The 27,336-nt window shown below is 42.5% G+C and overlaps 14 protein-coding genes across 14 annotated transcripts; 7 read left to right on the top strand and 7 right to left on the bottom strand.

The window, feature by feature from the left end:
- The first annotated feature begins 5 nt into the window (after nucleotides 1-5).
- On the top strand, nucleotides 6-2,535 carry ERB1 (Erb1p). Its single transcript, XM_020207361.1, has one exon. The coding sequence runs from the start codon at nucleotides 17-19 to the stop codon at nucleotides 2,450-2,452; it is 2,436 nt and encodes an 811-aa protein (XP_020065978.1). The 5' UTR covers nucleotides 6-16; the 3' UTR covers nucleotides 2,453-2,535.
- A 469-nt stretch (nucleotides 2,536-3,004) lies between these two features.
- On the top strand, nucleotides 3,005-4,228 carry CANTADRAFT_20413 (Zn-dependent exopeptidase; the record flags this gene model as incomplete). Its single annotated transcript, XM_020206564.1, has 1 exon — nucleotides 3,005-4,228. The coding sequence occupies one exon, from the start codon at nucleotides 3,005-3,007 to the stop codon at nucleotides 4,226-4,228; it is 1,224 nt and encodes a 407-aa protein (XP_020065977.1).
- Nucleotides 4,229-4,282: 54 nt separating this feature from the next.
- On the bottom strand, nucleotides 4,283-4,828 carry CANTADRAFT_47164 (uncharacterized protein; the record flags this gene model as incomplete). The annotated part of the gene is made up of 1 exon (XM_020209433.1): nucleotides 4,283-4,828. One exon carries the CDS (start codon nucleotides 4,826-4,828, stop codon nucleotides 4,283-4,285), a length of 546 nt encoding a protein of 181 aa, XP_020065976.1.
- Nucleotides 4,829-4,908: 80 nt separating this feature from the next.
- CANTADRAFT_46773 (putative ADP-ribose 1''-phosphate phosphatase) lies at nucleotides 4,909-5,787 on the bottom strand (the record flags this gene model as incomplete). Its single annotated transcript, XM_020209381.1, has 1 exon — nucleotides 4,909-5,787. One exon carries the CDS (start codon nucleotides 5,785-5,787, stop codon nucleotides 4,909-4,911), a length of 879 nt encoding a protein of 292 aa, XP_020065975.1.
- Nucleotides 5,788-5,944: 157 nt separating this feature from the next.
- SOG2 (Sog2p) lies at nucleotides 5,945-9,205 on the top strand. The gene has a single exon (XM_020207360.1). It carries the CDS (start codon nucleotides 6,148-6,150, stop codon nucleotides 9,055-9,057), a length of 2,910 nt encoding a protein of 969 aa, XP_020065974.1. The 5' UTR covers nucleotides 5,945-6,147; the 3' UTR covers nucleotides 9,058-9,205.
- A 113-nt stretch (nucleotides 9,206-9,318) lies between these two features.
- Nucleotides 9,319-10,361, top strand: YMC1 (organic acid transporter). The gene has a single exon (XM_020206137.1). The coding sequence runs from the start codon at nucleotides 9,412-9,414 to the stop codon at nucleotides 10,294-10,296; it is 885 nt and encodes a 294-aa protein (XP_020065973.1). The 5' UTR covers nucleotides 9,319-9,411; the 3' UTR covers nucleotides 10,297-10,361.
- Nucleotides 10,362-10,441: 80 nt separating this feature from the next.
- Nucleotides 10,442-12,121, bottom strand: CANTADRAFT_46498 (uncharacterized protein; the record flags this gene model as incomplete). Its single annotated transcript, XM_020209343.1, has 1 exon — nucleotides 10,442-12,121. One exon carries the CDS (start codon nucleotides 12,119-12,121, stop codon nucleotides 10,442-10,444), a length of 1,680 nt encoding a protein of 559 aa, XP_020065972.1.
- Nucleotides 12,122-12,296: 175 nt separating this feature from the next.
- On the bottom strand, nucleotides 12,297-14,367 carry SPO1 (putative carboxylic ester hydrolase; the record flags this gene model as incomplete). The annotated part of the gene is made up of 2 exons (XM_020211491.1): nucleotides 12,297-14,219; nucleotides 14,263-14,367. 2 exons carry the CDS (start codon nucleotides 14,365-14,367, stop codon nucleotides 12,297-12,299), a joined length of 2,028 nt encoding a protein of 675 aa, XP_020065971.1.
- Nucleotides 14,368-14,633: 266 nt separating this feature from the next.
- Nucleotides 14,634-18,246, bottom strand: CEF3 (translation elongation factor EF-3). The gene has a single exon (XM_020207359.1). The coding sequence runs from the start codon at nucleotides 17,949-17,951 to the stop codon at nucleotides 14,799-14,801; it is 3,153 nt and encodes a 1,050-aa protein (XP_020065970.1). The 5' UTR covers nucleotides 17,952-18,246; the 3' UTR covers nucleotides 14,634-14,798.
- Nucleotides 18,247-18,475: 229 nt separating this feature from the next.
- On the top strand, nucleotides 18,476-20,445 carry CANTADRAFT_25220 (uncharacterized protein). The gene has a single exon (XM_020207358.1). It carries the CDS (start codon nucleotides 18,682-18,684, stop codon nucleotides 20,239-20,241), a length of 1,560 nt encoding a protein of 519 aa, XP_020065969.1. The 5' UTR covers nucleotides 18,476-18,681; the 3' UTR covers nucleotides 20,242-20,445.
- A 71-nt stretch (nucleotides 20,446-20,516) lies between these two features.
- On the bottom strand, nucleotides 20,517-22,346 carry SPB4 (putative ATP-dependent RNA helicase; the record flags this gene model as incomplete). The annotated part of the gene is made up of 1 exon (XM_020211490.1): nucleotides 20,517-22,346. The coding sequence occupies one exon, from the start codon at nucleotides 22,344-22,346 to the stop codon at nucleotides 20,517-20,519; it is 1,830 nt and encodes a 609-aa protein (XP_020065968.1).
- A 177-nt stretch (nucleotides 22,347-22,523) lies between these two features.
- CANTADRAFT_25219 (pseudouridine synthase) lies at nucleotides 22,524-23,953 on the top strand. The gene has a single exon (XM_020207357.1). It carries the CDS (start codon nucleotides 22,594-22,596, stop codon nucleotides 23,842-23,844), a length of 1,251 nt encoding a protein of 416 aa, XP_020065967.1. The 5' UTR covers nucleotides 22,524-22,593; the 3' UTR covers nucleotides 23,845-23,953.
- A 520-nt stretch (nucleotides 23,954-24,473) lies between these two features.
- Nucleotides 24,474-25,157, bottom strand: VPS22 (ESCRT-II subunit protein; the record flags this gene model as incomplete). The annotated part of the gene is made up of 1 exon (XM_020209332.1): nucleotides 24,474-25,157. One exon carries the CDS (start codon nucleotides 25,155-25,157, stop codon nucleotides 24,474-24,476), a length of 684 nt encoding a protein of 227 aa, XP_020065966.1.
- A 169-nt stretch (nucleotides 25,158-25,326) lies between these two features.
- CANTADRAFT_88743 (uncharacterized protein) lies at nucleotides 25,327-27,273 on the top strand (the record flags this gene model as incomplete). The annotated part of the gene is made up of 1 exon (XM_020211489.1): nucleotides 25,327-27,273. One exon carries the CDS (start codon nucleotides 25,327-25,329, stop codon nucleotides 27,271-27,273), a length of 1,947 nt encoding a protein of 648 aa, XP_020065965.1.
- Between the last annotated feature and the right edge of the window lie 63 nt (nucleotides 27,274-27,336).

The raw sequence follows: 27,336 nt of genomic DNA, 5'->3' as shown, positions 1-27,336 counted from the left end.
GCACTTAACAGTAACGATGGCTAAATCCAAGTCTATCAAGCAATCGAAGAAGGTTGCTGAGAAGCTTACTAAGCTTGAAGAGTCTTCTAGAAAGAGAAAGGTGGAGGAAGAGGAAGAGGAAGAGTCTTCAGATGGAGAGTTCAACGTCGAAGGATTAATAGATCAAGAAGCATCTGAAGACGAGTCTGGCGAAGAAGAAGAAGAAGAAGCCGATGAAGACGAGGATGACGAAGATGACGAAGACGAGGAATTCAACAAGCTTATAGGCGAAGAAGATGATGTCAGCGATGTCGACTCTGAGGACTTTTCGCATGGGCCTCATGATGAGTCTGCCTCCATCACAGATAAACTCTCAGGGGTCAAGATCAGAAGCATGTCCAACAACAGTACCGAAGAAAAGGATATCCACACCGAATACTCTGATGGAAGACCAAGAATCATTAAGCCAGAAATCGAACCAGTCTACGACAGTGACGACAGTGACCACGAAAATTTCAACACTATTGGTAATATTCCATTGTCGGCCTACGAGGAGATGCCCCATCTTGGTTATGATATCAACGGTAAAAGAATCATGAGACCAGCCAGGGGTTCTGCTTTGGACCAACTTTTGGAATCTATTGATTTACCTGAGGGGTGGACTGGTTTATTGGATCAAAACACTGGTGGTAACTTGAAATTGACAGATGAGGAATTAGAATTAATCAGAAAGATTCAACAGCAAGAGAACACCGATGACAACATCAACCCATATGAACCATACATTGATTGGTTCACTTCTAAAGAAGAAGTCATGCCATTGACTGCCGTCCCAGAACCAAAGAGAAGATTTGTTCCCTCTAAACACGAAGCTAAGAGAGTCATGAAGATTGTCCGTGCTATCAGAGAAGGAAGAATTGTCTCTCCAAACAAGGTGAAGGAACAGGCGGAGGAAGAACAATACAACTATGATTTGTGGAAGGATGAAGTTGCAGTTGAAGACCACATCATGAACTTGAGAGCACCAAAGTTGCCTCCACCAACAAATGAAGAGTCTTACAACCCGCCTGAAGAATATTTAATGACTGAGGAAGAAAAGAAGCAATGGGATGAAATGGATCCTCTGGAAAGAGAAAGAAACTTCATTCCGCAAAAGTACTCTTCCTTGAGAAAGGTCCCAGGTTACCAAGAAAGTGTTACTGAGAGATTCGACAGATGTTTGGATTTGTACTTGGCTCCAAGAGTCCGTCACAACAAGTTGAACATTGATCCAGACAGTTTGATCCCAGAATTACCATCTCCTCAAGATTTGAGACCATTCCCTATTCGTTGTTCTACAGTTTATCAAGGTCACACTGGAAGAATACGTACTATATCGATTGATCCTCAAGGTTTATGGTTAGCTACTGGATCTGATGATGGAACTGTCAGAATCTGGGAAATCTTGACTGGAAGACAAGTTTACAAAGCACAATTACTTGAAGAGGACAATACTGATGACCACATCGAGAGCTTGGAGTGGAGTCCAGATTCGACCACCGGAATTTTGGCTGTTGCTGCCGGTGAAAATATTTACTTGATTGTTCCACCAATCTTTGGATTTGATATTGAGAATACTGGAAAATTGAGAATTGAATCTGGTTGGGGTTACGATACTTTTGGTAACAGCAAGAAGAACCGTGATATCAAGGTTGGCGAAGATGATGAGGAAGCTGAAGAAGATGTTGAATCCAACGATAAATCAGAAGTCAAAAAGGAAGTCGCCAAGTGGTTCACTCCATCTGTTGACCAAGCCAAATTGGGTATCTCTGCCATTATTCAATGCCGTAAGAATATCAAGAAAATCTCATGGCACAGAAAGGGTGACTATTTTGTTACCGTATCTCCAGACAGTAAGAACACTGCTGTATTAATTCATCAATTGTCTAAACATTTATCACAATCTCCATTCAAGAAGTCCAAGGGTATCATAATGGATGCCAAATTCCATCCATTCAAACCACAATTGTTTGTTGCATCTCAACGTACCATTAGAATATATGACTTGGCTCAACAAGTGCTTATTAAGAAGTTGATGCCAGGTGCTAGAATGTTATCTGGAATAGATATTCATCCAAGAGGTGATAACTTGTTAGCATCTTCTTATGATAAGAGAGTGTTATGGCATGATTTGGATTTATCCGCTACTCCTTACAAGACTTTAAGATACCACGAAAAGGCCGTTAGAAACATTAAATTCCACAAGTCCAACTTGCCATTGTTTGCATCTGCTTCCGATGACGGTAGCATCCATGTTTTCCATGGTACTGTTTATGACGATTTAATGACCAACCCATTGTTGGTTCCATTGAAGAAGTTGACCGGACATAAGGTTGTCAACAGTATTGGTGTTTTGGACTTGATCTGGCATCCTAAGGAGGCTTGGTTATTCAGTGCTGGTGCCGATGGTACCGCTCGTCTCTGGACTACATAGATAACAACTTGAACATAGAAGTTATTGTGCTACTTGCGTAGTAGTGCTTGCAAAATAAAAGATATACACCGGAATAAGTTTGGAGGAAACTTCGTAAATTAATTGAGGTTCGGTAAATTTGTTAGTTTTTAAACAAAGCGCACACTATTCGAGCCCTTGACACTTTCTAGCCGGTGTAAACCCGATAGACTCCATCAGATATAGGTTCTCTACTTAGAAGGTGTATGTCTGGGGAATACGGTATAGCCAGAACAAGTGTGGCGTATTACCCATAACTCAATCATCGATATACTTGTAGCACAGAAAATCTACTATTATTATGCAAGATTGGTGAAGCTTGAAAGGCTTTGTCAGCAGTCCAAACATCAACTCAGATGGTGTCAAACTACCATATACTACAGAGGTTTATCAATTCTTGAGGTCTCAATTGGGATTCATAACCAGCACGAATAGTTGAATCCTGCATATAAATCATGTTATCAGAAGCAGAACAAGAGCCATTACTCATTCTAAGAGAAAGTTGTTATCTAAACCTTCAATCCAACTTCAACAATGAAATTATCCGTATTGCTTGCATTGGCAACAGCCACTGCTTTTCCTTTGAGCTTCTCTCAATGGACCAATTCCGAGTCTGTTTCGGTGAGTGGCGAAGATGTTAGATTGCTCAAGTTAGGGGAAAACGACTACCAAATTGCTTCTGAAGAAGACAAGTTAAACCTCAGAAGACAGAACATCAACTTTATTGATGTAACTAACCACATTTCGGTTGAAGATGCTTTGGAAAAGGGATTGGTTGGAAACAACAAGGTCAGCTGGTTCCACAGAATTATGAACTCAAAGCAAGTAAGCTCCAAAAAGGTGTTCCCAGTATACAACTACCCTACTGAAGTCAAGCACGAGAAAAAAGTGAGGGATTTGTTCGGAGAAATTGACGTGACTAGATTGCAATCCAACTTGGCCGAGTTCACCTCCTTTTACACCCGGTACTACAAGTCGGAGACCGGTGTTGAAAGTGCCAATTGGTTACACGACAAGATTTCTGAAATCGTTCTGAGCGTGGATGATAAGGTCACCATCACCAAAGTGCAACATGATGGATGGGACCAATACAGTATTGTCGTTTCCATCCCTGGTGAAGTCACCGATAAAGTTATTCTTGGTGCCCACCAAGACTCCATCAACCTTTTGTTGCCAAACTTATTGAAGGCCCCAGGTGCAGACGATGATGGATCTGGAACTGTAACGGTTTTGGAGGCCCTCAATATTCTTGTTGGTCAATACGCCGAAGGTTCATTCAAGCCATACAACACTTTAGAATTCCACTTTTACTCTGCTGAAGAAGGTGGTTTACTTGGTTCTTATGATGTTTTCTCTAGATACGACGCAACCAATGAAACTGTCGTCGGTATGTTGCAACAAGACATGACTGGTTCCACCGAAGCTAGTATTGCCAAGGGCGTTGAGCCTCACTTTGGTTTGATTACCGACTATGTTGCTCCTTCGATTACTGAATTTCTCAAGTTGATCATTGATAATTACAACGACATCCCTTACCACGAGACTGCTTGTGGTTACGCATGTTCTGATCACGCTTCTGCCTTTGAATTCGGATACCCATCTGGCTTTTTGATCGAAAGTGAATTCGAATACATTTCGAAGTATGTTCACACAGTTCTTGACACTGTTGACAGAATTGACTTTGACCACGTCACTGAACATGTCAAGTTGAGTATCGCTTTTGCTTATGAATTGAGTTTAGCCAAAAAGTTACATTAAGACATTAAAAGTATATGAATGCACGAACTCGTTGTAAAGATTCTGCAAGAGTCATTAGTTCAAGTAGTCTGTGTTTTTGCCAGGTAGATATTCACAGCTCATAAGTCTTCCTTGCCTGTAAACAGTATTGAATATATCAGTCTCTTTAGCATCAAATAAATCCCGCAATATAACGGTCATATTATCGACTATTCCCATGTTATCCTTACTCAATACCCAGTCTAAGTTTTTCCAATCAAGAATTCCTTCTTTGTCAAAAATAATTGGTGTAGGGTAATTTGCAACTTGTTCTGGTGTGACTTCTGCAGTAAAGATATACATGCCTCCCACGGCTTCTCCCACTAGATTATCTTCATTATCGACTGTCCACAATACAACCCCTCTAGACTTGTACTGGGGCAATGAAAGACCTGTTTCCTCCTCTGTTTCTCTGACAATACACTGATGGGGGGTCTCGTTATGATCAAGCTTTCCTCCTACACCATTCCACCGGCCCATCCAAGGCTTTTTTTGTCTATTCAATAGCAATATCTGATTTGTCTCTGGGCAATGAATCACCCCAAGGGTGTATTTGAGTCTCTTACACGAATTATTGGTCATTATAGTACGCGTTCGATGTGGTACCAATGCGTTTGATCTAGAATAATTTTGACCACGCGTGCCCCCACCAACCATCAGGGTTATCTAACAAAAGTGAATAATTCGTCAATATCATAGATGTGGGAGCTAGTCTCGCATAGAGATCTAGCAGAAATAATGCCCAAATCAGAGAGTACATGAGACTCGAGTTCATTAATATCGTAAACATTTTCGAAGTTTTTGTAATTTTTGTTCAATAGAAACATAAGTAAAACTGTCTTCTTCAAGAAACTATAACGCTTATCACGCCCAGTAAAATCGGAACTGTATATTATGGCAGTAGAAAGCATCAACTTTGCTGCAATCCTGGGATCCAATTTTCCATAACCCGTAGCTATACCAGGAATTATTAAATTCTTAGGTGATGAATTTTCCAAGTACAAAAAAAGATTCCATATGGAATTAACAATCACCAGCTTTGCCTCTTTCTCAGAGAGCATTTCAGGAACTACCATTGAAGGGATTGCTAATACCGTAGTTAAATTCCAATTCATTCTGGCCAATGATTCGTGGTATGGATACGCCAATTGGGGTAATTTAATCTCATTAACGGTACTAATCGGCAAGTAGCCATTGTATTTTTCAAGAGTATACTCCTGGATTAGCCTTTCCAAGGTTTTATAGTCTATTCTAGGCGAGTTTACAGTCATGAGTAACGCTTCTAGCAAATAGCGATCGAAACCAGCTCCCATATATGCCGCAGAATTGGTGGGAGTTAATATGGCTGTTTCTCCCTTACACAGGGCCTGAGACGAAAGGAGACTCTCTATTGTAGTTTCAACAAACGTTCCATTTAGATGTATGCTAGCACTGGTACATGATTGGAAGAATTTTGTGGCAAGATCATAAACAATTTTCCACTGCTCTACAACATCTGGGTTGTTATCAATGAAGATACAGGAGACTCTACTATCTAGCATGGAATAGCGGGGCTGGGGGGTGAACACTGAAGTTTCGCTAATCATGGCGGACCCTCGGAATCAGATGACAGATCAGGCACGTGACACGGAGTCGGATTCTCACCTGACACTTATTGTCAACCTTACGATATTAGCACCAAACCAGTTGACTACCACAGTAGATTATGCTAGACTACCCAAACGAACATAAAGATTGAATTTCGCTTGGTATACCAATAAACTACGCATAATTCCAAAAATAGCAACCAGAAGTATTGATTGCACCTGACAACGCAGCTGGATCAGGCATCAATCCCTCATTCTTATAGACGGTAACAACCCCAAAGCACATCACAAAATCATTTCCAACTTTATATAACCATGACCCAATCACATTTAGCCTTACAGTCGCAGGTGATTCTGTTGCTCCAAGAACAAGTGGAGCAGATCAAACTGAAACGAACCCTCAAGTTGAATCGAATCAATCATAATGAAAAACTAGCGATCTCAGAAGTGATCGAATGCATCCACGAGTTCATAAACTCATTCCAGCCACCATTGAAACTAGAAAGACTTTCACTCCAGAGTAATCAGATCCAAGAACTCCCAGCAAATCTATCGATAATCGCAGGCAATATTCGATACTTGGATCTTCATAATAATGACTTGACTAATTTGTCAGATATCATCAAAGAGTTCACCAGTTTGGAAATTTTAGACTTATCCTCGAACAGATTATGGAACTTGCCCTCAATATCAATTTTGGGAAATTTGAGGAACTTAAGAGTGATATCCTTGAAAGAAAACAAATTCAAGTACTTGCCTCCTGTATTGGGTGAGTTGTCAAGTTTGAACTTAATCGAAGTGGCAGGTAACCCGTTAATTTTACCTTCTTTAGACGTGATCAAACTATATCAACACCAACGCCCAGATCTCGACTGGGTAAGTGAGTTGAAAAACTATATGTTAACGAATAAGTCCTTGTTGGAGTTCAAATTACAAGAACAGCATGAGTCCAAGATTAAAATGAATCAAAACTTACCGCAACCTGCTGCAAATCACCCTGCATTAGTAGCGAGATCCAAGAGTATCTCTGAGACTAAGTCAAAAGCTTCGAAGGCGGCAAGGAGAATGGGATTAATAATCAAAAAACCTGATGGCGCTGTCGAAGCCGGTTCAAACTCACACTCAAGTTCCAATCCCACCTCTGCAAACACAACAATAGATGACTCAACTACGAACTCAAGTTATGACATCATCAATCCGTCATCAGATTATTCGTTGACTTTGAATCTACCACATTCTGCTTCTGCAACGGAGACTTCTTTTAACGTTGGTACACCACCATTGGTAAATCCCACATCGACTGCTACGACTGTGCCAAGCACTCAAACAAATTCTCCATCATTATCTACGACTACTCTCAAAACTACGGTGCCATCAATAGTGACAACAAACTCAAACAATCCCCCCAATGCATCAAACCCATCGTCAGTTTCAAGCTCAAATATGTCGACATTGTCAAGACCAACTAGCAGAAACAGATCAAGATCAAATACATTAAAGGAGATTGATAAAATTTTGGAAAAGAATGATATTGTGGATACTGAGCATAAATCCGGTGCTTACTTCAGGAGATTATCAACCCTTCAGGAGAATCCAAATGATGAAACCTTATCTTTGAATCAACAATACAACATAAGCAAAATGATCAATAATAGCAGTACCCACAATCCTCAGACTACTACTTCATCGCACTCTCAAACTGTCCTGAACCAACATATACATCAAACTCAAGGCCAGGAAAATCTTCAGAGGCAACATCTGCTTCTGGTTCTGCATGTTAAAGATGACTTAACGACTCCTATAAAATCACCAGCAAGTGTTTTGGGAGGGGCCCGCTCAAATAGTCTACCATCCAACGAGGTTTCACCTGCAAGAATTGCTAATTCAGTTAAGAAGTATAACTCAACCACTATTGTGAAGGTATCTAGAAAGATTCTTTTCTCTTTCAGTGAGTTGCATTCTTCAGTTAGAAGATTTACTGGATTCTGCGTGGATAAGAAAATCACCATGAAGATGGTATCTTTCTTGTACACAACTAAATCGAATATTGATGGATTGGTTGAAAACTTAGAATTAATGGAGGAAAATGGTAATAATCTCGACCAGATAATTTCTTCATTGCATACATGCATTGGATCATTCAGATCAATTATGAATTTATTGAATGAGAACTTGAGTGCTTTTGTTGCAAAGATAGATGTTTGTTTCATTAGAATGTTATACTTGACATTGTACGGTTCTTTCAACGAATTTTTGAATGCTTACAGAATATTGGTGCCAAATTCAAAGCCACCAACATTCAATGCCCCTACAGCTTCTGAGCCCAAACAGAAGCTATCTGTGAATACCAACGTGTTTTACGAAAATGATGATATGGATGAGAAATTATACAGATCTATTGAAATCGCAACCTCGAATGCACAAGTTGTGTTTGGCGAGTTGACTCGTGCTATAGGCAAGAGTGCAATCGCCAGTACTACAAGTGCTTCCAACCCGGGAATTAGTCACTCTGTCGCTACCAAAGTTAAAGAGTTGACCAATGTATGCATGAATTCGATGGATATTACAAAGAGATTGAAAACGAAGTTGATAACTATCCGCAACAATGCATCTCAAACTACTAAGAGATTATTCTGGGATGATATTAATTTGTTTTTGAAGGCCATTATCCAAACCTTCTCTTCGGTAAAAGGAATTATGAAAGATTTGCCCATTCTAAACGAAGTGAGGGGATCAATGGCTAATTTGACCAAGACTACCAAAGACGTTACTCTCTTATTGGAGGTATCGTCTTACAAGTTCATGCCATCAGACAATTCTTCACAGGGACACTCTTCAAACAATCCTCCACTTTTGGCGTCAATTCCAAGTGTTTCGAATCTATTCACACCTTCCACTGCTCATCCCTTATCGCAGAATTCTTTATCTCTGGCTAACTTGAGTCAATTAAATACTTCTGGAGGAACCAGAACACCGTTTGTGGGACAGCAGGCTAACCAATCGATTGCAGTACCAACGAACCTTGATTCCATTGCTACTCCTAATTTGAGTCCTGGCATCCTTGTGGGAAATGGACCCCACGCAGCCCCAGTCACTGCACCAGCCCAATCCACAGGCCAGTATTTTGCGAAGAATGGAATGAATCCTTTCGACGGCTTGATCATTGCCAATAGAGATAAGACCAAGGAGGACAGCGATAGGGGGAACACGAGCTTCAACTTATGAGGGCCCCCGAAGAATCATGGATCTGTACTATCACCAAGGAGTAGTTCCACTGCTCAAGACTCTGGCATGCAGTTGGGACTGGATCATCACCACTCACGAGCTCGCGCGGCTGAAACAACTCGACCAATGATAAGGATCACAACTACGCTTACATGCACTTATATATATCTAGACATAGAAGCAAATACATTCTCTATTAGCGATCGGATTGCACATAGTCTGCCAAGTGACAATGTTCATAATTGTAGGTATACCCCATCCCGGCGGTCGTGCGCTTGGTCAACACCACGACTCCACCCGATCCATTTACTCATCCCAAAAGCTGGAGTATCTCCTACCAAATCCTTACCCAGAATGACCATTGAATTAGAAGAGCCTCCACTTGCCAGCAATGCACAGGTCATAAAGGACTTGGTCGGTGGTACCATGGGTGGTATTGCGCAGGTCTTGGTGGGCCAGCCTTTCGATACTGTTAAGGTCAGATTGCAGTCTGCTCCAGAAGGAACCTACAACGGGGCTGTGGACGTAATTAAGAAGTTGTTAAAAGATGAGGGTCCCAAAGGATTTTATAAGGGTACCTTGACCCCGCTTATTGGTGTTGGTGCTTGCGTTTCAGTGCAGTTCAGTGTCAATGAATATATGAAGAGATACTATGATGACAAGTTGAACGGTGCCCCATTGTCGTTGACCCAATTCTTTACATGTGGTGCAATTGCTGGGTTCGCTAATGGGTTCTTGGCTTCTCCCATCGAACATATCCGTATCAGATTGCAAACCCAAACCGGCAGTGTCAAACAGTTTCATGGTCCTATCGATTGTGGTAAGAAATTAGTGGCAGCAAATGGTTTATACAAGGGATTGTTGCCCACACTTGTCAGGGAAAGTGTAGGTTTGGGTATTTATTTTGCTACCTATGAAGCATTAATTGCTAGAGAATTGAAGGGTACTACTTTGGCAAGAAATGATATCCCTGGTTGGAAATTATGTGCTTTCGGTGGATTGTCTGGTTACACCTTGTGGATTGGTATTTACCCTATTGATGTGATCAAGTCCAAATTGCAAACCGACTCTTTGAAGTCCCCTACCTACAAAGGAAGTTTGAGTGTCTTCAGGGATGTGTGGGCCAAGAAAGGTATCAAGAGTTTCTACAGAGGCTTCATTCCTACCATTTTGAGAGCAGCACCAGCAAACGGAGCTACTTTTGCTGTCTTTGAATTGACCATGAGGTTGTTGAATTGAAATGTTACCTAGATTCTTACAATAATTTATAGATGTATATTAATTCTATTATTAAACCGCTAGAGAACCCGTACTCAAATAATGGTAGTTTAAGAACTGAAAGAGGTAAAAAAAGTCCTAGACAGACATAGTTTTACTGACAAATCTATTCTCTTTTCGTTAGATTTGCAGCCTCAGAATGCATTTCGAAATCAGATCCTTGAGCTTGAACATTATCATAATGCGCGTGATATTCTTCGGGGATTATTAGATCATCATCAGCAAAATCGTTAGGACTTATCACCCTTATAAATTCCATGAAGTCAAGCATGTACTCTCCATTGAATTCATAACTATCAGTCCCCATCAATTCTGCCTTCTCGTAGTAGCTGATTTCACTACCAATATTGGAAACATTGGTAGGGGATAACTGTGACTCAGCATCGATCTTCGGATCTGACTGTTTTTCTCGAGCTCTCCTATTGAAATCTTTGTCAATTCTCAAATGTAATCCCGGAATCAAATCAATGATGTATAAAAGGACACATGTCAATATGAAAACATATGAAGAAGCAACAACCGAACCTAAAATCTGATATCCTAACTGAATCCAGTTAGCTTCTACCCAACCACCTTTTGTTTCGTACAAGTTACTGGAAAATAACCCCGTTAATAGTGATCCCACAATACCAGCGACTCCATGAATTGCAAAAATATCTAAGGCGTCATCAATCCTCACGAAATATTTAAGGCGAGTTGAAAGATTACAAAGAATTGCTCCAATCACTCCAAACACAAACGATTTCCAGAATCCAGTAGCAGAAGAAATATAACCACCCGCTGGAGTAATGACCACTAGGCCGGTCATGATTCCCGATGAAAATGAGATCATGGAGAGCTTTCTCCTTTCAGTGAAATTGGACTTCGATTCATGCAAATGTTGATTCAACTGTACCCCAGTTTGGCTGATATACGGAGTCACAACATTACTTTTGGGACCATATTGTTCTATGGGGACAGATCCATCTAACGGAATGGATGAAAAGTAGTAATCAATCAGTGACCAAACAATCCCACTAGTCAAAGCACATAAGAAGGTATTAACAATTATGTACAATGTTCTTGAGGAAAACTTGAAATCACAGCCAGCAATAAATCCCATCCAGCCACAAGTTACAAAGAATGAACCCAAGACAGCATATCCCGTGTTGGAGTTCCTATAGTTGTATAAAAGCTTAGGATTTCTGGGGCCCAAAATGTACGAGTAGGCTAAAGTTGTGAACCCACTAACAATATGGACACAGGTACCACCTGCAAAATCAAGAACAGGCAATTTTCCCAACTCAATAGAGAGCCATCCCGAGTGATTCCAAAACCAGTAGGTAACTGGATTGTAAATTATTGCTGACCAGAAGAACAAGAAAACGCCCATAGGTATCAACCGACCTCTTTCGGCTACACAACCTGGAAAAGTGATAGCTGCGCAGATTACCTTGAAGAATCCGTTGAATAAAAAGTGATTGAGTCCCAATATGGTACCTCTAGAGGCCGTGTAAAATGCTTCCTCGGGATCACGGAGTTGCCTTAACACGGCAAACTTCAAGTTGCCAATGAACCTGTTTGATGAGCTTGAGTAGCACAAAGAATATCCCCAAATAAACCAATCGATGAATATGAGGGGTGTAAGCAAGAGTGGTAGTGCAAACATCGTCAAGGAAGCCCTTCTTTGGGTTAGACCAGAGTAAAAGAACCCTATTCCTATCACCACCAACGGTAGCAAGGAGGTACAAAATAACATGAAGAGAGCATTTATGGAATCAACATAGTCCAAGGAGTCGCCCTCCATCATTGAAATGTTTCTTTATGTTGGCTGGATAATGTAGTTTGAGTTGTGTTATCAAGCATGACTAGATCCGAAATAAAAAAATGGCCAGGGCACACATTCGACTCATTAATTTGGTGAGACTTAGATGGTTAATGATAGTAACTCAACTTTGAAGGATCTGTTGATACTAACGAGTTCACGATAGACTGCTAGGTTTATGCCAACAGTAAGTCTCAAAGCAACGTTTGCACGTAGAAGGAATGTTTGTTCCGTTGTTGTTAGACCTGTCCCAGTGTCGCTTTGCGATGGCACATGTTAGACACACGGCAAAAAACGAAGAGTTGGAACTTGTGGCTAGATTGAATCCATTTTGGATCATTCCCAGGATCTCTTTGGGGGTGTAACTTAGCTGGAATGTCGACGTGTTAGATAAGTACCCATAGTCGGCATTTGTAGTGTATACAATCAAAGGAGGTAATACTTCATCTTTCGCAACCACTGTAGAGTTCAGCAGAAGTTCCCCAATTATGGGGTAGTCCTTGGCCACATCGCAGCCTAGGAAAACTGGTCTTTGATTGAGGAATAACTTCACAATTTGTTTCTGACTAGGTACTTCAGGAAATACTGATTTGATATGGGTAGTGGTACTGTTGGGTGGAGTTGAGTGAAAGCTTGGTAGAACGAATGAGCTATTTTTGTTATGGAACCGCTTCAGTGAGTGGTACAATGTGGTCCCATTAGGGAAATTGGAGACATCTGCAGTGAGGTCATATGCAAGTATGATATCAATTTCCCTGGCTCTTACCAAGAAAGATTGGAATAGAATATTCTGGCCATCGTCCCCACCATCGACCAAATACATATGCTGAGTGCTAGAGAGATTCTTGCCAACACTGTTCTTAGTATTGAAGCCATAGAAAGGATTTGGAATTAATGCATAATCAGGATGCATTTGGGGTTTTAGCACAGATTTATAGTCGAGGCTAAGCCCAAAAGACTTTAAGATTATTGAAATTGCACTTGAAAAATCCAGTTTGATGTCTGTCAACAAATCAAAGAGGTACGGGAAAATATGATTGAAGAGCGAAGATGAAGTAGCAGTAATGAAACCAATATTATCAAACCCTGAAATGCAAAATGAAACATTTGGGTCCCTAGTAGGAGTATTTGAGACGCCAGCGATTAATGAGGATCCAAGGTATTTCATTGGTACAAAAGCATTCATATACGAATCCCACGAACCGAATTCAAAGGGTGTAAATTCAAATAAGCGAGAATTCTTTGAAGTTGTAGTTTGATTTGGGAACGCCTGAATTGTCCCAATAATTGGAAACGGTTGTTCGTACCTCTTGAATGAAGGTAAGTTAGTGCAACTGGTTACAGTTGCCCCAGGTGTACGAGCAGAAACTCCAAATATTCTCCGCACAAGTGCCCTTCCCCAATAGTCGGTAAGGGATAGATGGAATCCTGCCATTCTCTTTGCTCTGACTTCAATTTGCAATTCTTTATAAAATAAGAACACCTTCCGCAATGAAAACTTGTTTTGCACTGTAGAGTTGAGAGTACCTTGAAACGATTGAAACGATGTTCTAGCTGAGGTTGACTTTCTAAATCCAAAAAATCTAAGTATGCTCTTTAATACACTTTGTTTCCCTAAAATGGGCGCAGAGAAGGAACTCTTTAATTGGTTTTGAACCTTATTGGGATCAAAACTTGGAACTCCTTCCAACAATTGTGCATGTAAATCCCATGTCTTCTGATCATTCTTCAACTCATGAATTGGTCTGAAATCATTCACAAAATTGCTCATGACCAACCAGGACCCCCCAGAAATTCCACCTAGGTAACTAGTAGCCTGTAACAAGCCGTCCAAACCTGAGCTATTGAAATCAGAACCTGGTGTTCTCTTGTCAAATGCACTTAATATACCAGCTCCCAATAACATTGCCCGGTAGCCCCCTCCAGAAACAGCTATTGCTATTCGTATCGGTTTATTGGCTTCAAAGATCCCAGAATCATCGAAATCGGGTATTCTGTTTTTCAAGAATAGTCGTTTTAGCTCTACTTGCGTGAGATTGTTTCGCCTTTCAATATAATCCTTTTCCTCTTGTGAAAGTTGCTAATGTTAGTAAAGGTCTATTATTGGAAGCGAATGTACTCACCATATCACCTTTTCTAATCAAACATTTTGAAGGGCATAGCACAGTGTAGGGAGCATAAGATCTCCTCCAAAGGGTGTTGGAGTTTTTATGAGGAGCATGGCTCATCAATTGTTGTGAAGCATTGACGTGAGTTCCCACGACATTCGGGCTGTCAAATGCTCCGCAAAGTCCAATAGTAAGACAGACTAGTAGAATCGAAGCGAAAGGATTCATACAATCTGAGAACCTAAGCGGTTGCAATTTTCGCAACAGAAAAATCTAAAACTCAATCATGAATTTTCTTGACATGCAGAGGACTTCAGATACTGACATCAGATAGTGTACCGATTTTACAATAGTTAAAACATTATAATAAATTAATATCACTATATATGGAACAGGTGTATGAGATGTAAGAAAGAAATCTAAAAAGTGGAAAATAAACCGTATTCTAGTGCCCTAAACTGTATATGAAACCGATCTTTTTTCAAAAAAAACTGGGTAGTAAAAAACACCATGAAATTTTATAAGGGTATCTTTTCTCCTTTCTAAATAACTTAGAATTCTTCATCAGAAGAAACGTAGGCATCACCTAATTCCTTCTTCTTCTTCATTCTTTCCTTCTTCTTCTTTCTTAATTCAGCAGCAGACAACTTTTGCTTCTTCTTGGCAGCAGCAATCTTGTTACCCATAGCATCGAACTTGTCTTCTTCATCTTCCTTCTTTTCCAATCTTGGACCAGCACCTTGACCTTGGACCCAGTTGTGACCAGATGGAGTCATCTTACCGTCTAAGACAGCCCAGACTTCTTCAGTGATGTCCTTGGTGAATTCAGCAGAGTGAGTAATGATAACAATACCACCTTCGAAAGCCTTCAAAGCCTTGGACAAAGCACCTAAGGAGTCACGATCCAAATAGTTAGTTGGTTCATCCAAAACGATCAAGTGAGGTCTTTGCCAAGTACAAGCAGCCAAGACCAACTTGACCTTTTGACCACCAGACAAACCTCTGATTCTGGAGTGGGAAACCAATTCAGCTTCCAAACCCAACATAGCACAGTGCTCTTCAATTTCCTTTCTGGTCAAAGGTCTGAATTGACCAGAAGCCAAAGCTTCCTTCATGTCAACTTCAGCAACCATCTTGGAGTGAGTTTCCATCAATTCACCTCTTGGCAACCAGGTGTTGTCAACGGACATCATTGGGACCCATCTTTCGGTCTTCATACCAATGTTGTCACCCAACATCCAGGAGATTTCGTACTCGTAAGAGTTCTTGAACTTTCTTCTAGCGTGGATACCAGCAATCTTTCTTGGGGTACCTTCAACCTTGAAGATCTTGTTCATGGAGTTCTCATCGTCTTCGTTGATTTGTCTAGAAGCTCTGTCCATGGTTTCTCTATCTTCACCGGTTTGGAATCTCCATTGAATGTATTCAGATGGGGTTTTGTCCAAGTGGTTATCAATGTGGGCGAAAGCGTGTTGCTTGATGTAAGCAATACGACAGTTTTCGTGAACGTAAACTTCACCCTCAGTTGGCAATAATTCACCAGTCAAGACGTTAATCAAGGTGGACTTACCGGCACCGTTTGGACCAATGACGGCAATTCTGGAAGACAAAGAACATTGGAAGTTAATGTCTTGAATTTGTGGCTTGGTGGTACCTGGGTATTGGAAAGTCATGTTAGAGACCTTGACGATAGCCTTTTGCTTGGTCTTAACACCTTCCAAGAAACCTGGTTCTGGGAACTTGAATTCCAAGTCGGAGGCACCCAATTCGTAGTAAGATTGAGCAGATGGGCACTTCTTAACGAATTCGGACAAGTTACCCTTGTACTTTCTCAACTTGAAACCTTCGTAGTGGATAATGTATTGACAGACATTGTCCAAGAAACCGGAATCGTGGGAAACGATAATGGAGGTAATACCACAGGTTTGCAAGTAGTTGACTAACCAAGCAACGTTGACGGTATCCAAATGGTTAGTTGGTTCATCCAATAACAAGATATCGGCGTTCTTCAAGACAGCTCTAGCAAGAGCCAACTTCATCTTCCAACCACCAGACAAGGATTGAATTGGCATTTGGATCATGTCTTCGGAGAAAGCGAATTCGGTCAACTTAGCGTGGACAACATCCTTGGTCAAACCAACTTCACCATCGTTGATGACGAAGTCAAGAACGGAAGTGTCAGCTTCAGTACCATCGATATCGTGCTCGACGTAGACAGTCTTACATTCTTCTTGGGTTGGGAAACCTTCAACTTGACCGTTGGCAATAGCTCTCATCAAGGTGGACTTACCAGCACCGTTAGGACCACAAAGACCGTATCTTCTGTTTCTCTTCAATCTGAATTGAGTCTTGTTCAATAAGATCTTAGCACCGTAAGCCAAAGAGAACTCACAGTTACACAAGTCTTCACCTTCATCTTCTTCATCTTCGAAGGATGGTGGTTCAGGAATGTTGTCAAGGGCTCTCTTTCTGTATTCTTCGATGATTTCCTTAGCTTCCTTTTCGTGCAAGAAGATGGTAGCGAAAGGCAAGATAGCAGCCAACCAGGCTTCTGGTTGAATTTCTCTCTCATCGATCAAGTCACCGGCAATAGCGGCAATGTAGGTGAGGGCAGATTCGAATCTCTTACCGATCTTCTTACCTTCCAACAACTTGTTCAATTCGTTCAAAGTGACAGCGATGTCACCAGCAGTGGAAACTTCTGGGATAGCATCGTTTTCACCGACGGCACCGACTCTTCTCAAGGTGTTAAGAGCTCTGTTGGTGACTTCTCTAGCTTCTGGGTCAGCAACGGTTTGGAAGTTACCCTTCAAGGCTGGCAACAAGGTGCTCAAGAAAGGAGCAACAACTTGTGGGTCGTCGACCAACTTACACATGTTGTCAACAATGACAGCAGCCTTACGCTTGATGGCGGTGTCACGTTCAGCCAAACCTCTGGACAACAATGGAGCCATGATGGAAAGAGTGGCCATGGTGACTTCGGAAACGAAGGTGGTAGCACCCAAAACGTGGACGGTTTCTGGGACTTCAGTTGGCTTAGCAATACATTCGATCAACTTTGGAATAAACTTTTCGATATCCTTGTTGTCAATGGTTTCAGTGGACTTGGTCATGGTAGCGGTGGCAGCTTCCTTGACTTCCTTCTTGGTGTCCCACATGGCTTCAGACAAAGCTGGAATCAATTCAGGCATTCTCAAAGCGATTTGAGCCTTGGCAGTGTCAACCAATTGGGAGACAGCTCTCAAGATAGCGGTCTTTTCAGTCCACTTGTTGGTGGAAGCCAAACGTTCCATCAAGGTTGGTAACAAAGCCTTGATAGCGTGTGGAGTGACGGCTTGGGCAATGGAGAACAAAGCGTCGGAAGCAGCAACTTGGACATCCTTGTTCTTGTCACCGGCAAGAGCGGCAACATCACCAACCAATTCCACAATGTATGGTTCAACACTTGGGGTGATACCGTTTGGAGAGGCAATGTGGGTGTAAGCCTTCAAAGCAGCAAGAACGGCTTCGGTGTCCTTCTTGTTACCGAGTTGCTTCTTGAAGTCTTGGAAGAATTCAACTGGAACATCATGCTCAATGATGGATGAGTTCAAGAATGAAGAAACATTAGCAGCAGCTTCGTCCTTATTGTCAGCAACCTTTAAGGCACCCAATAATTCGGAAAGTACTTCAGCAGAGTATTTGGATTCACTGGCAGCAGACATTTTCCAATGTTGGTAAAAAGAAGAAGAACAAAAAATGTGAGAAACGTTCCTATTATAAACGGTTGGATGAGATAAAAATTTTCATCGTGATGGGATGGATGTTACCCGGACGCACGTGCTAGGAGTAGCAAGGAGCTGATCTGGTGATAAGCTGATCAGGTGCTGGTGCACGTGAGCAAACAGAAATCCAGAAATTCACGTGTTTCTTTTGCTGGTGGTGAGGTCAGATGCCGTTCAACGAAGGACTCAACGGGCAGCTAATGCAGGTGCAAGCAACTAGCGCATTCGCTGCAAGTTGTCTAGATGTTTAGGCGCTGTATGTGCCGATTTGGCGCAGAAGAATCCTACAAAAAATGGCCAACACGTAAATGGCCGGCATTTTTCAAGCACGATCCAGAATATGTACCGTCCACGTAATCACTTCCTGGTCCCACACAACCTGGTCCCTACAAACAGTGCAATTTACCCTGTTGGGGTCCCCAAAATTTCGGGTGTTTTCTGTTTCGGGCGACCCTATCGCACTTACTCGTCTAGTGATTTTGTGTGTTTGCACTCCCAACGTATGCATTAATCCTTCGTTTTGGCAAATCCTGTCAATTCTAGTACCACACTATCAGGCTGCTTGGATTACATAACATCGATTGGTAATAACCCCGGGCTCTTCGTTGTGGCATTTGGCATACTTGGCAGGTTCTTTTTCTTCAAACTTCACCCTCGTTTATTCTGCACCATGATCGACAAAGAAACAAAATACGACCGTCAATTGAGGTTATGGGCGTCCACAGGGCAGGCCAATCTTGAGAACTCTCACATATGCTTGATCAACGCCTCGGCGACGGGGTCAGAAATCCTCAAGAATCTAGTTTTGCCAGGAATCGGTGAGTTCACCATCATTGACGACAAAGTGGTATCCCCCCAAGACTTGTCAGGGAACTTCTTTTTGAAGAGAGAAAACTTGGGTCAAGACATTGCCACCAGCATTACCAGCAACTTGTCCGAACTCAACACCGATGTGAAAGGACATGCCATCAATCAATCAATCAAACATCTCATTACTAAGGTGGAGAGCCTGTTCTGGGACCAGTTCAACGTGGTGATTGTTTCTGACTACTCCCCCGAATTGGATGTGGTCAAGGATTTGTTATGGGACAAGAGAATCCCGTTGTTGATCGTGAACTCAGTGGGTTTCTATGGCTCCTTGAACCTCATAGCGAACGAAGTGACAGTCATCGAAACCCACGACCCATCTAGGTTATATGACTTGCGTATCGACTGCCCATGGCCAGAACTTCAAGAGCACGCGGACTCCATCGACTTGAATTCCTTGTCTGATCAAGATCATGCCCATGTCCCTTACATTATAATATATATCAAAGTATTGCAGGCTTGGAAACAGGAACATAACAACTTGCCACCCCAAAATTATGGCGAAAAGAAATTATTCCGTCTTCTAATTGAATCATACTCGAGAAACATTAAAATCGAGGCAAATTTCACCGAGGCCTCAAACTCAATTCATCGTGCATTACAAGTAACTCAAATACCCAACTCCATATCGAAATTGTTTGAAAATTCAAATATAAAAGATGAAAACTTGAGTTTGACAACTCCCATTTTTTGGATCTACATCAAGGCATTGAAAAATTTCGTCCATTTAAACAACAACCAACTCCCTTTGCCAGGAAACTTACCCGACATGGCTTCGGACACCGCGGGTTACATCAAGTTGCAAAATATTTATCGTGCAAAGGCATTAAAAGATCAAGAATTGTTTACTCATGAAGTACAAAAGATTCTTGATTCCATAGGAAGATCTCACGATGATGTCAATACTGAGTCAATTGCAAGTTTCTGTAAAAATTCTCAATTGTTATACGTGAGTCAAGGCTCAAAAGAACTCTATGGTACAAGTTTACTTCAAGAGTTATTGCATTCAGAACAAGCATCCGAAAATTACAATGCCCTCGGTGTGTACTTCTCCATTCTCACCTATAATGCATACATTGAAAAATTCAATTCCAAACCTTCAATTCAAGACCTCGAAACCTTTTCTGACCTATTCTTTCAAAAGTTTTCTATTGACAAAGCTGAGGTCCTCCCAGAATCAATACTTAACACTTTCAAAGAGGTGTTAAGTCATAACACACAAAATTACCATAATCTTAATAGTTTGATGGGTGGTATAGTCAGTCAGGAGGTTTTGAAATTGGCTACATCCCAATATACCCCACTCGATAATTTATTCGTGTTCGATGGAATACGGTCGTTCAGCGAGAAGTGGAAAATTTAAGCTCTTAAGGCCCAATTTGCATTGAGAATTGCTGAAGACTTGCAGATATCATTACTGGGATTTACCACTGTCATACGATTTTTTTGAAAAAACACGTATGTTATCATTAAATACGTAGGATTTCTTATATACCCGTTGTTAATAATTAACAATAGCCAACCTCGTACAAAGGTCTCTTTTCGCTGCAATTAATATACGAATGGTTTTAATTTTCAGTACCTTAAAAATGACAGGTTAGGGGCAAATCAGTAGCACTATTAGCATAAGCCATAACATTATAAACCTTCAAAAGCCAGAATTCCTGTGGAGTTCTTTTGCTTTTTGTTACTCTTAACGATATCTTTCCAATCAACCATATTATCCTCCTCCTCAGAATCTTCTTCCATGATTTTTTTCTCAATCGCTTCTCTCTTTCTTTTCATCTTCTCTCTTCTTTCCCCCTTTGTTTCCCTTTTTTCGGTTTTACTGGACCAGGCCTCATTCTTCACTTTAAGCTCCTTTCTTTTCTTCGCTTCATTAATCATCGCCAACTTTGTAGCTTCCAAATTTTCAATTCTTGAATTTTCCTTTTCCTCGTTAGCATACTTGTAATTGTCCATATCGATTGGTTCACCTAACCAACCGTCTTCAGGCATGAGATCATTGTTGATATACTTGGACTCAGGCATCTTAGGCAACCTCATTAACCCATACATCTTGGCAATTCCAAGGTAGTCCATGGATTGCATTCTGAAGATTGAATGAGCTAAGTGCTTAGAGTAGTACCGAACAAAACCCACGTAAGATTTTACTGCCAATTCGTGTCTTGCCCTATCGTGAAGTTGAAATTTTCTGAAACGGCTTTGGAAGGCCTCATGTTGTGGAGTTTTGGGAGCGTCCATTTCTTTCATAGCCACACCTTTGACTTCCATAAAATCGACATAGTTCTCTTCTTTGTTATTGGCATCCAACATTACAATGGCTTGACCCACTTTATTGGCTCTTCCAGTACGACCACACCTATGTAAAAACACATCTGGGTCAGTTGGAGGATCAATTTGGATAACCAAATCCACGTCAGGAATATCGATACCTCTTGCTGCAACATCCGTAGTCATTAAGATGAACTTACCAGTAGTTGCATCTCCTTCGGTAAAATTTTGAAGGGTCTTGAGTCTTGGTTTCGAGGCTAACTGACCATGCAAGGAGAAGAAGTTGAGATTTTCGTCATCCACCAATTTTGCAAACACAGAATAGAAGTATTTCACGGAAGTACACGTTGGAAAATATACAATACACTTTTTGTACTGATAATCGGAAAGCAATTTGAGCAAAATAGAAATCTTTAACTCTGGGTTGGTGAACATGTATGATATCAGTAATGAAGATGGTGCGGCGTTATTGGAAATATTTTTGGACTTGACAGAAACCTTGACTGGGTTATTCATACCGGTATTGAAAATGGCATCACCCGCTGATGAAATTGTAGCGGAGAACAAACCCGTTCTTCTTTGCTTCGGCAATTTTTTAAGGATGGTCACCACATCATTTTTGAATGAGATATCCAATAACTTGTCTGCTTCGTCCAAAATAGCAATTTCAACTAAGGAGGTCTTCACGTATTGAGAAGACAAGAAGTCCAACAATCTTCCGGGAGTTGCTATCAAAATCTGGGGCCTTTTTTCAAGGAAATGGGCCAAATCTTCTCTGACGTTCGATATGGACCCAATCAATAACTGAGTTTTGATAGGGGCCTTATCCTCTGGCAAGAAGTCGATGACAGATTTGAAGACACTCTGGATTTGACTGGCCAACTCTCTGGTTGGAGATAAAATGATAGAAAGCATATGGCCCTTTTTTGGTGGCCCATTGATTTCACCGTCTTCGTCCTGGTTGTACATGTATTCAGACACCTTTTGCAAAACAGGGATGGCAAAAGCGAGGGTTTTCCCCGAGCCTGTCACGGCTTCGACTACCACGTCCTTGTTTCCTGATAACAAAGGGATGGTTGATGCCTGGACAGGCGTCATTGTGGGAAATCCGAGCGAAGTGATGCCATCTTTGATCCATGGTTGGAGATCATACTTGAGATTATCCCACGCAAGGGAGCCTTTCTTGGTATTCATGCTTTCCGATATATTCTAGTTGGGTCTAGGTATACTGGATATGGATATGGTACGTCGTTATAACTCTGGTGGTGGTTCGGTGGTGGTGCTTGTTGGAGATGAGAGTTGGAACAGCGATATTCGTGCGTGTTGCGATGAGCGAAAAATTGGCCATCTCGTATCGCATAACGAACCAGATACCTAGGTACATGGACCCCATGTGCATATGTTAAGATTCTCGTCGATGTTAAAAAGAAGCTTCTCTACCATGAAAGAAGTCCCCGATTATTCGCTGTGGACAAAGGAACAACTCATCAAAAAAATCAAAGAATTGGAAAATGTTCCCACACCCAAGGCCGTCAAGAAACAAAAGCCCTTTGACTTCTCCAAGCACAATACCCGGTTTGTGGCGTTGAAATTTGCATACTTGGGGTGGAATTACTCAGGGTTGGCCTACCAGTTCGAGCCTACACCCAAGCCCACTATTGAATCCGAGTTGTTGAACGCAATGGTGACTGCCAAATTGATTGAAGATGTCGATCCTTCCGCTTGTAAGTTCAGCAGATGTGGCAGAACAGACAAGGGAGTCAGTGCAATGAACCAGGTTATCTCGTTGAGACTCAGGTCAGCCTTGACTGACGAGGAACAGTTGTTGGAAGAAAATGACGTCAAAGAACTCCCATACATAACCATCTTGAACTCATTGTTACCATCGGACATCAGAGTCACTGCCGTGTGCTTGAGACCACCCAAGGGGTTCGATGCCAGATTCAGTTGCAACTATAGACACTACCGGTACCTCTTCAAGAAGGATGAGTTGGATCTCGAGTTGATGAACGATGCGGCCAAGCTCTACGAAGGTCTTCATGATTTCAGACATTTTTGCAAGATTGATGGGTCTAAACAAATAACTAATTACAAGAGAAATATCCACAGTGCCAAGATCGGCCAATTAAACGAAAAGTACTACTACTTCGATTTGAAGGGAAGTGCCTTTCTCTGGCATCAGGTCAGATGTATGATGGCCATTCTCTTTCTTATTGGACAGAAATTGGAGCCTCCTAGCGTGATCACCGACCTTTTAGATGTTGAGAGATTCGAAGGAAAGCCTCACTACGAGATGGCCAACGATATTCCCTTGGTGCTATACGACTGTTCATACGACGATTTACAATGGAAAGTTCCACTCGACATCGGGCACCAGAATAAGCATTTGAAGTGTTTCACCAACTTCAAGGGAATTGCGCTTGACTACCAAGTAAAATCGAATATTGTCACGATCATGGAGGATATTTTCCTCAAAGATGCCGATAAGCTTACCAACGCTCCAGGCTGCGGAAGCATCAACGTTGGCAATGGTAGTGGTAGAAACTTCACCAAGTATGTCAAGGTGGAGGATAAGGAGAAGGGTCAGTCGTACGAAGTGGTGAACGAGAAGCATAAGGCAAAGAAGCAAAAGAAGAACCAGGCGGCCAAGCTAGCAGCCCAAGAGGAGAACCTGGAGGAGAAGTCGCAGTAACGGTGGAAGCTAGCTGAGCTGGCAGGATGTACACCAAGCAATACATAGAAGCCAATGGCAAATAGACTGTATTAATACACGAAAGGAAAAATGGTATCTGATTTGAATTCCAGCAGATAGATGAGTTAAGCCCGTAGATACTAGGATTGTTCCCGAGTGATAGAACTCGTTATTTGTCTTTTAGGATGGGTATTTCCAACACTCGCTTAGGCGTGACTATGCAACGGTAACATGCGAAGTTTAGTGTTTGTTCTTTTGGCTCCAGTTACCTGAGAATTTCATTTGGGATTAGGCATGATTTCGTAGATGTAAGTTCATAATTGAGCCATTCAAACCAAGGTGTCAGGCATTTTATGGTTAGAATTGGAGCAATCATGAGTAGCCATATAGACCAAGCTGTCGATTTGTTGAAGATTGATAATATTGAAATTATGAGTTCAATGAGGGATCATTACATAGTTGAGCCGTACAATCAAAAATGTAGACTTGAATATGCCAATTATTGACGATTCTCGAAAGTGTCATTCTCCGAGATCCATGGGCAAGCATCTTGTTAAATCCCCCCGTTGAATGCTATAGTCAAGTGCATCTTGAAGCGAGTTTTATGCCACTTTCTTCAATTGCTTGCTCTATGTTCTTGATATCCACGACGGCACCCAGTACAAGGTCTCTCCCTGCTGAGCGTCCAACCACAACAACCCGTTCAGGATCATTTCGTCGATAACGGTCTTGCACCTGGCCCTGTCCCAGTCATAGTTGTCCCGCAAGAGTCTGTAGGACACGTAGCCGCCCATGAAGCCACACAACTCGTAGATGGTCTTCTGGTCGCTGGAAATGGTGGAGCCTGCGGATCGGAGCCATTTCTTGCCGTTGATGTTGAGGATCTCAAACCCCCGGCCCAATTGGTTGAGAATAGCCACCGAGGTCTCGATGTCGTGCTCAGACGCCGCGATGGGCACGTTCTTCGACTGGAGGATCGACACGAGCTCTTTGACTGCAAGAAGGCCTCCGTTGATGTCGCGGGTCTCCTGGGAGATCTCCACAATACGCACCGAGAGTGCAATGTGGTAGTTGTCCAGCTTGGTACCTGTCAACACCAACTCGAGCACGTCGACGCCCACCACCTCGCAGATCCGGGTGAATTTGCCTCTGAACTCGCTGTTGCGCTTGATGTCTTGCTCGTGCTCGTGGGCAAAGTTGACCAAGACCGACTGGATCACGCTGAGCTGGGTCGAGAGCTGGTCCAGGTGGCGCTGCTCGAGCGCCTGGCCCAACAGAAGAAAAGCGTCCTTGTCGTTACCCCACCTGTTCATTGCCACATGGGAGGGAGCACACTGATTGTGGAAGAGGGTGAGAATGTTAGCGATTTGCACCGAGGTTCCCCATGTGACCCAAAAAAAGCTGTTTGCAGCGTTTGGCTGCTATATATATTAGTTCATACTACCGTGTTTTTGGTGCAAAAGATCCTGCTAGCTACTCACCATGACTCAAGCCATCTACCCCCCACCTCCACCGCCCCAGGTGCCTGTTCCTCGTGAGATCGAGGTCACGCTCGCCAATGGGGTCGTTGGCACCTTGGCCATCCCCCACTCGGTAGACGCCGACAACCCGTTCGTGGACGGATACGCCCCCAGCACACACAAGGTGGCATTGATTCTCCATGGCCAGTACGGCCACCGCAACTACTGCTACCAGCGGGTGTTGGCGCACAGGTTGGCAGCAGACTTGGGGGTCTACTCGCTCCGGATCGACTTCAGAGGCTGCGGCGACTCCGCAGACAATGCCGACGATTCCGTGGGCAGAGTATTCGAACAGGACGTCCAGGATATCCAGGCGGCCGCCGAATACTTGGTCGATGGGACCAAGAACGCGCTCAACATCAATTTCACCTTGTCTTCGATCATCGCCCACTCGCGGGGCTCGGTGGCCATGTTCTTGTGGGCGTTGGAGCAGAACAAGCTCGTCAAGGCTAACCACGCCAGCAGGGCCATCGTGGTTCCCAACTTGATCAACTGCTCCGGCCGGTTCAACTCGCCCCGCGTCTACGAGCGGTACCCCAAGGATTGGTCCGGGGTGGAGGTCAAGGTCATCAGGCACGGAAAGCCCGAAACCTCCACCTTCGTCAGCGGCGAGATCGTGTCGCTTGCGTCTGCCGACTTGGAGCCTGTGCGCGATCTCACCCTCGACTGGTCGGTGATGACCATCTTTGGTCTTCAGGATATCATAGTGCCCGTGGAGGATTCCACCATGTGGGCCAATGCGTTGAACCGCGGGCCCCACTCCCACACCTTGAAGCTCATCGAGGGTGCCGACCACAACTTCTACGGTGTCCACCAAATTGAGAACTTGGGCGACGCCGAGGACTACAACCCCAAGAATTTCCCCATCAATAGTAAAAAGTTGGTCAACTACAACTTCTTGGTCACAGACATGATCATCGAGTATCTCCAGCCAGAAGAGGAACTCAAGCGATTCGCCTCGTCTAACGTCGACGTAGGTAAATTGCCCAGATGGAAGGAAGTCGAAGGGGTGAACAACTTCAGAGATATGGGTGGATGGCAGATCACAGAGCCAAGATACACAATCGAGAATGCAGAGCACTACTATGTCAAACCCCATACCTTGTTCCGTTGCGCGAACATGTCGAACATCACCACCAACGGCCTCAAAACCCTTCAACGCCTTGGTATCAAAACCATTTTCGATCTCCGGTCTGATGGAGAATGCGATAAGGCTGGCCCTTCAAAGGATTTGGAAAAGTATGGCATTAAGCGCATACACACACCGATTTACAAGCAAGACGATTACTCACCCCAGGCAATTGCTGTTAGATATACTCATTTGATGACAAGTTGGTACACCTATGTTAACGTCTACCAGGATATGTTGGAAATGGGTGTCAGTGCTTTCAAGACCATTTTTGAATACATTCGGGACGTAAACGAACCCTTTGTGTTTCACTGCACTGCAGGTAAAGACCGTACAGGTATGATTGGGATGCTTATCTTATTGCTCTTGGGAGTGGACAAACACACTATCAGTAAGGAGTATGAGTTAACCACTATTGGGTTAAAGCCGGAAATCCCGGTTTTGAAGTCGGCTTTTGCGGAAACTGTATCGAAATTGAGGGCTAAAATGCAGAGCACCGTTGATATTGAGCAGATCATTGGCCAAGGTAGAAAAGACTGGAATGTTGAGGAGGAAGGCTTTAAAAACTTGATCAGTTCAAGGTACGAAGCCATGCTTTCCACGATTGAAATGTTCAACAACAAATATGGAGGCATCGTAGATTATTTGAAGTCTGAATTGAAGTTTACTGAAGAAGATATCTACAAGATTTATCAAAATTTGGTCATTGTGGATGAAAACTTTTCCCACAGTTCCACTTTAAACTGGCATCATAGAAAAGTTGAAAGATCTAAAATATAGAGCTTACCATACCGTTGCCTAGACTAGCTAGTGTACTGAGAGTATGAACAGTCATGAATATAT

Source organism: Suhomyces tanzawaensis (assembly GCF_001661415.1).
Source record: "Suhomyces tanzawaensis NRRL Y-17324 unplaced genomic scaffold CANTAscaffold_2, whole genome shotgun sequence".
In the NCBI taxonomy this organism is placed as follows: Eukaryota; Fungi; Ascomycota; class Pichiomycetes; order Serinales; family Debaryomycetaceae; genus Suhomyces; species Suhomyces tanzawaensis.
This window is presented reverse-complemented; position numbering and strand designations above follow the sequence as displayed.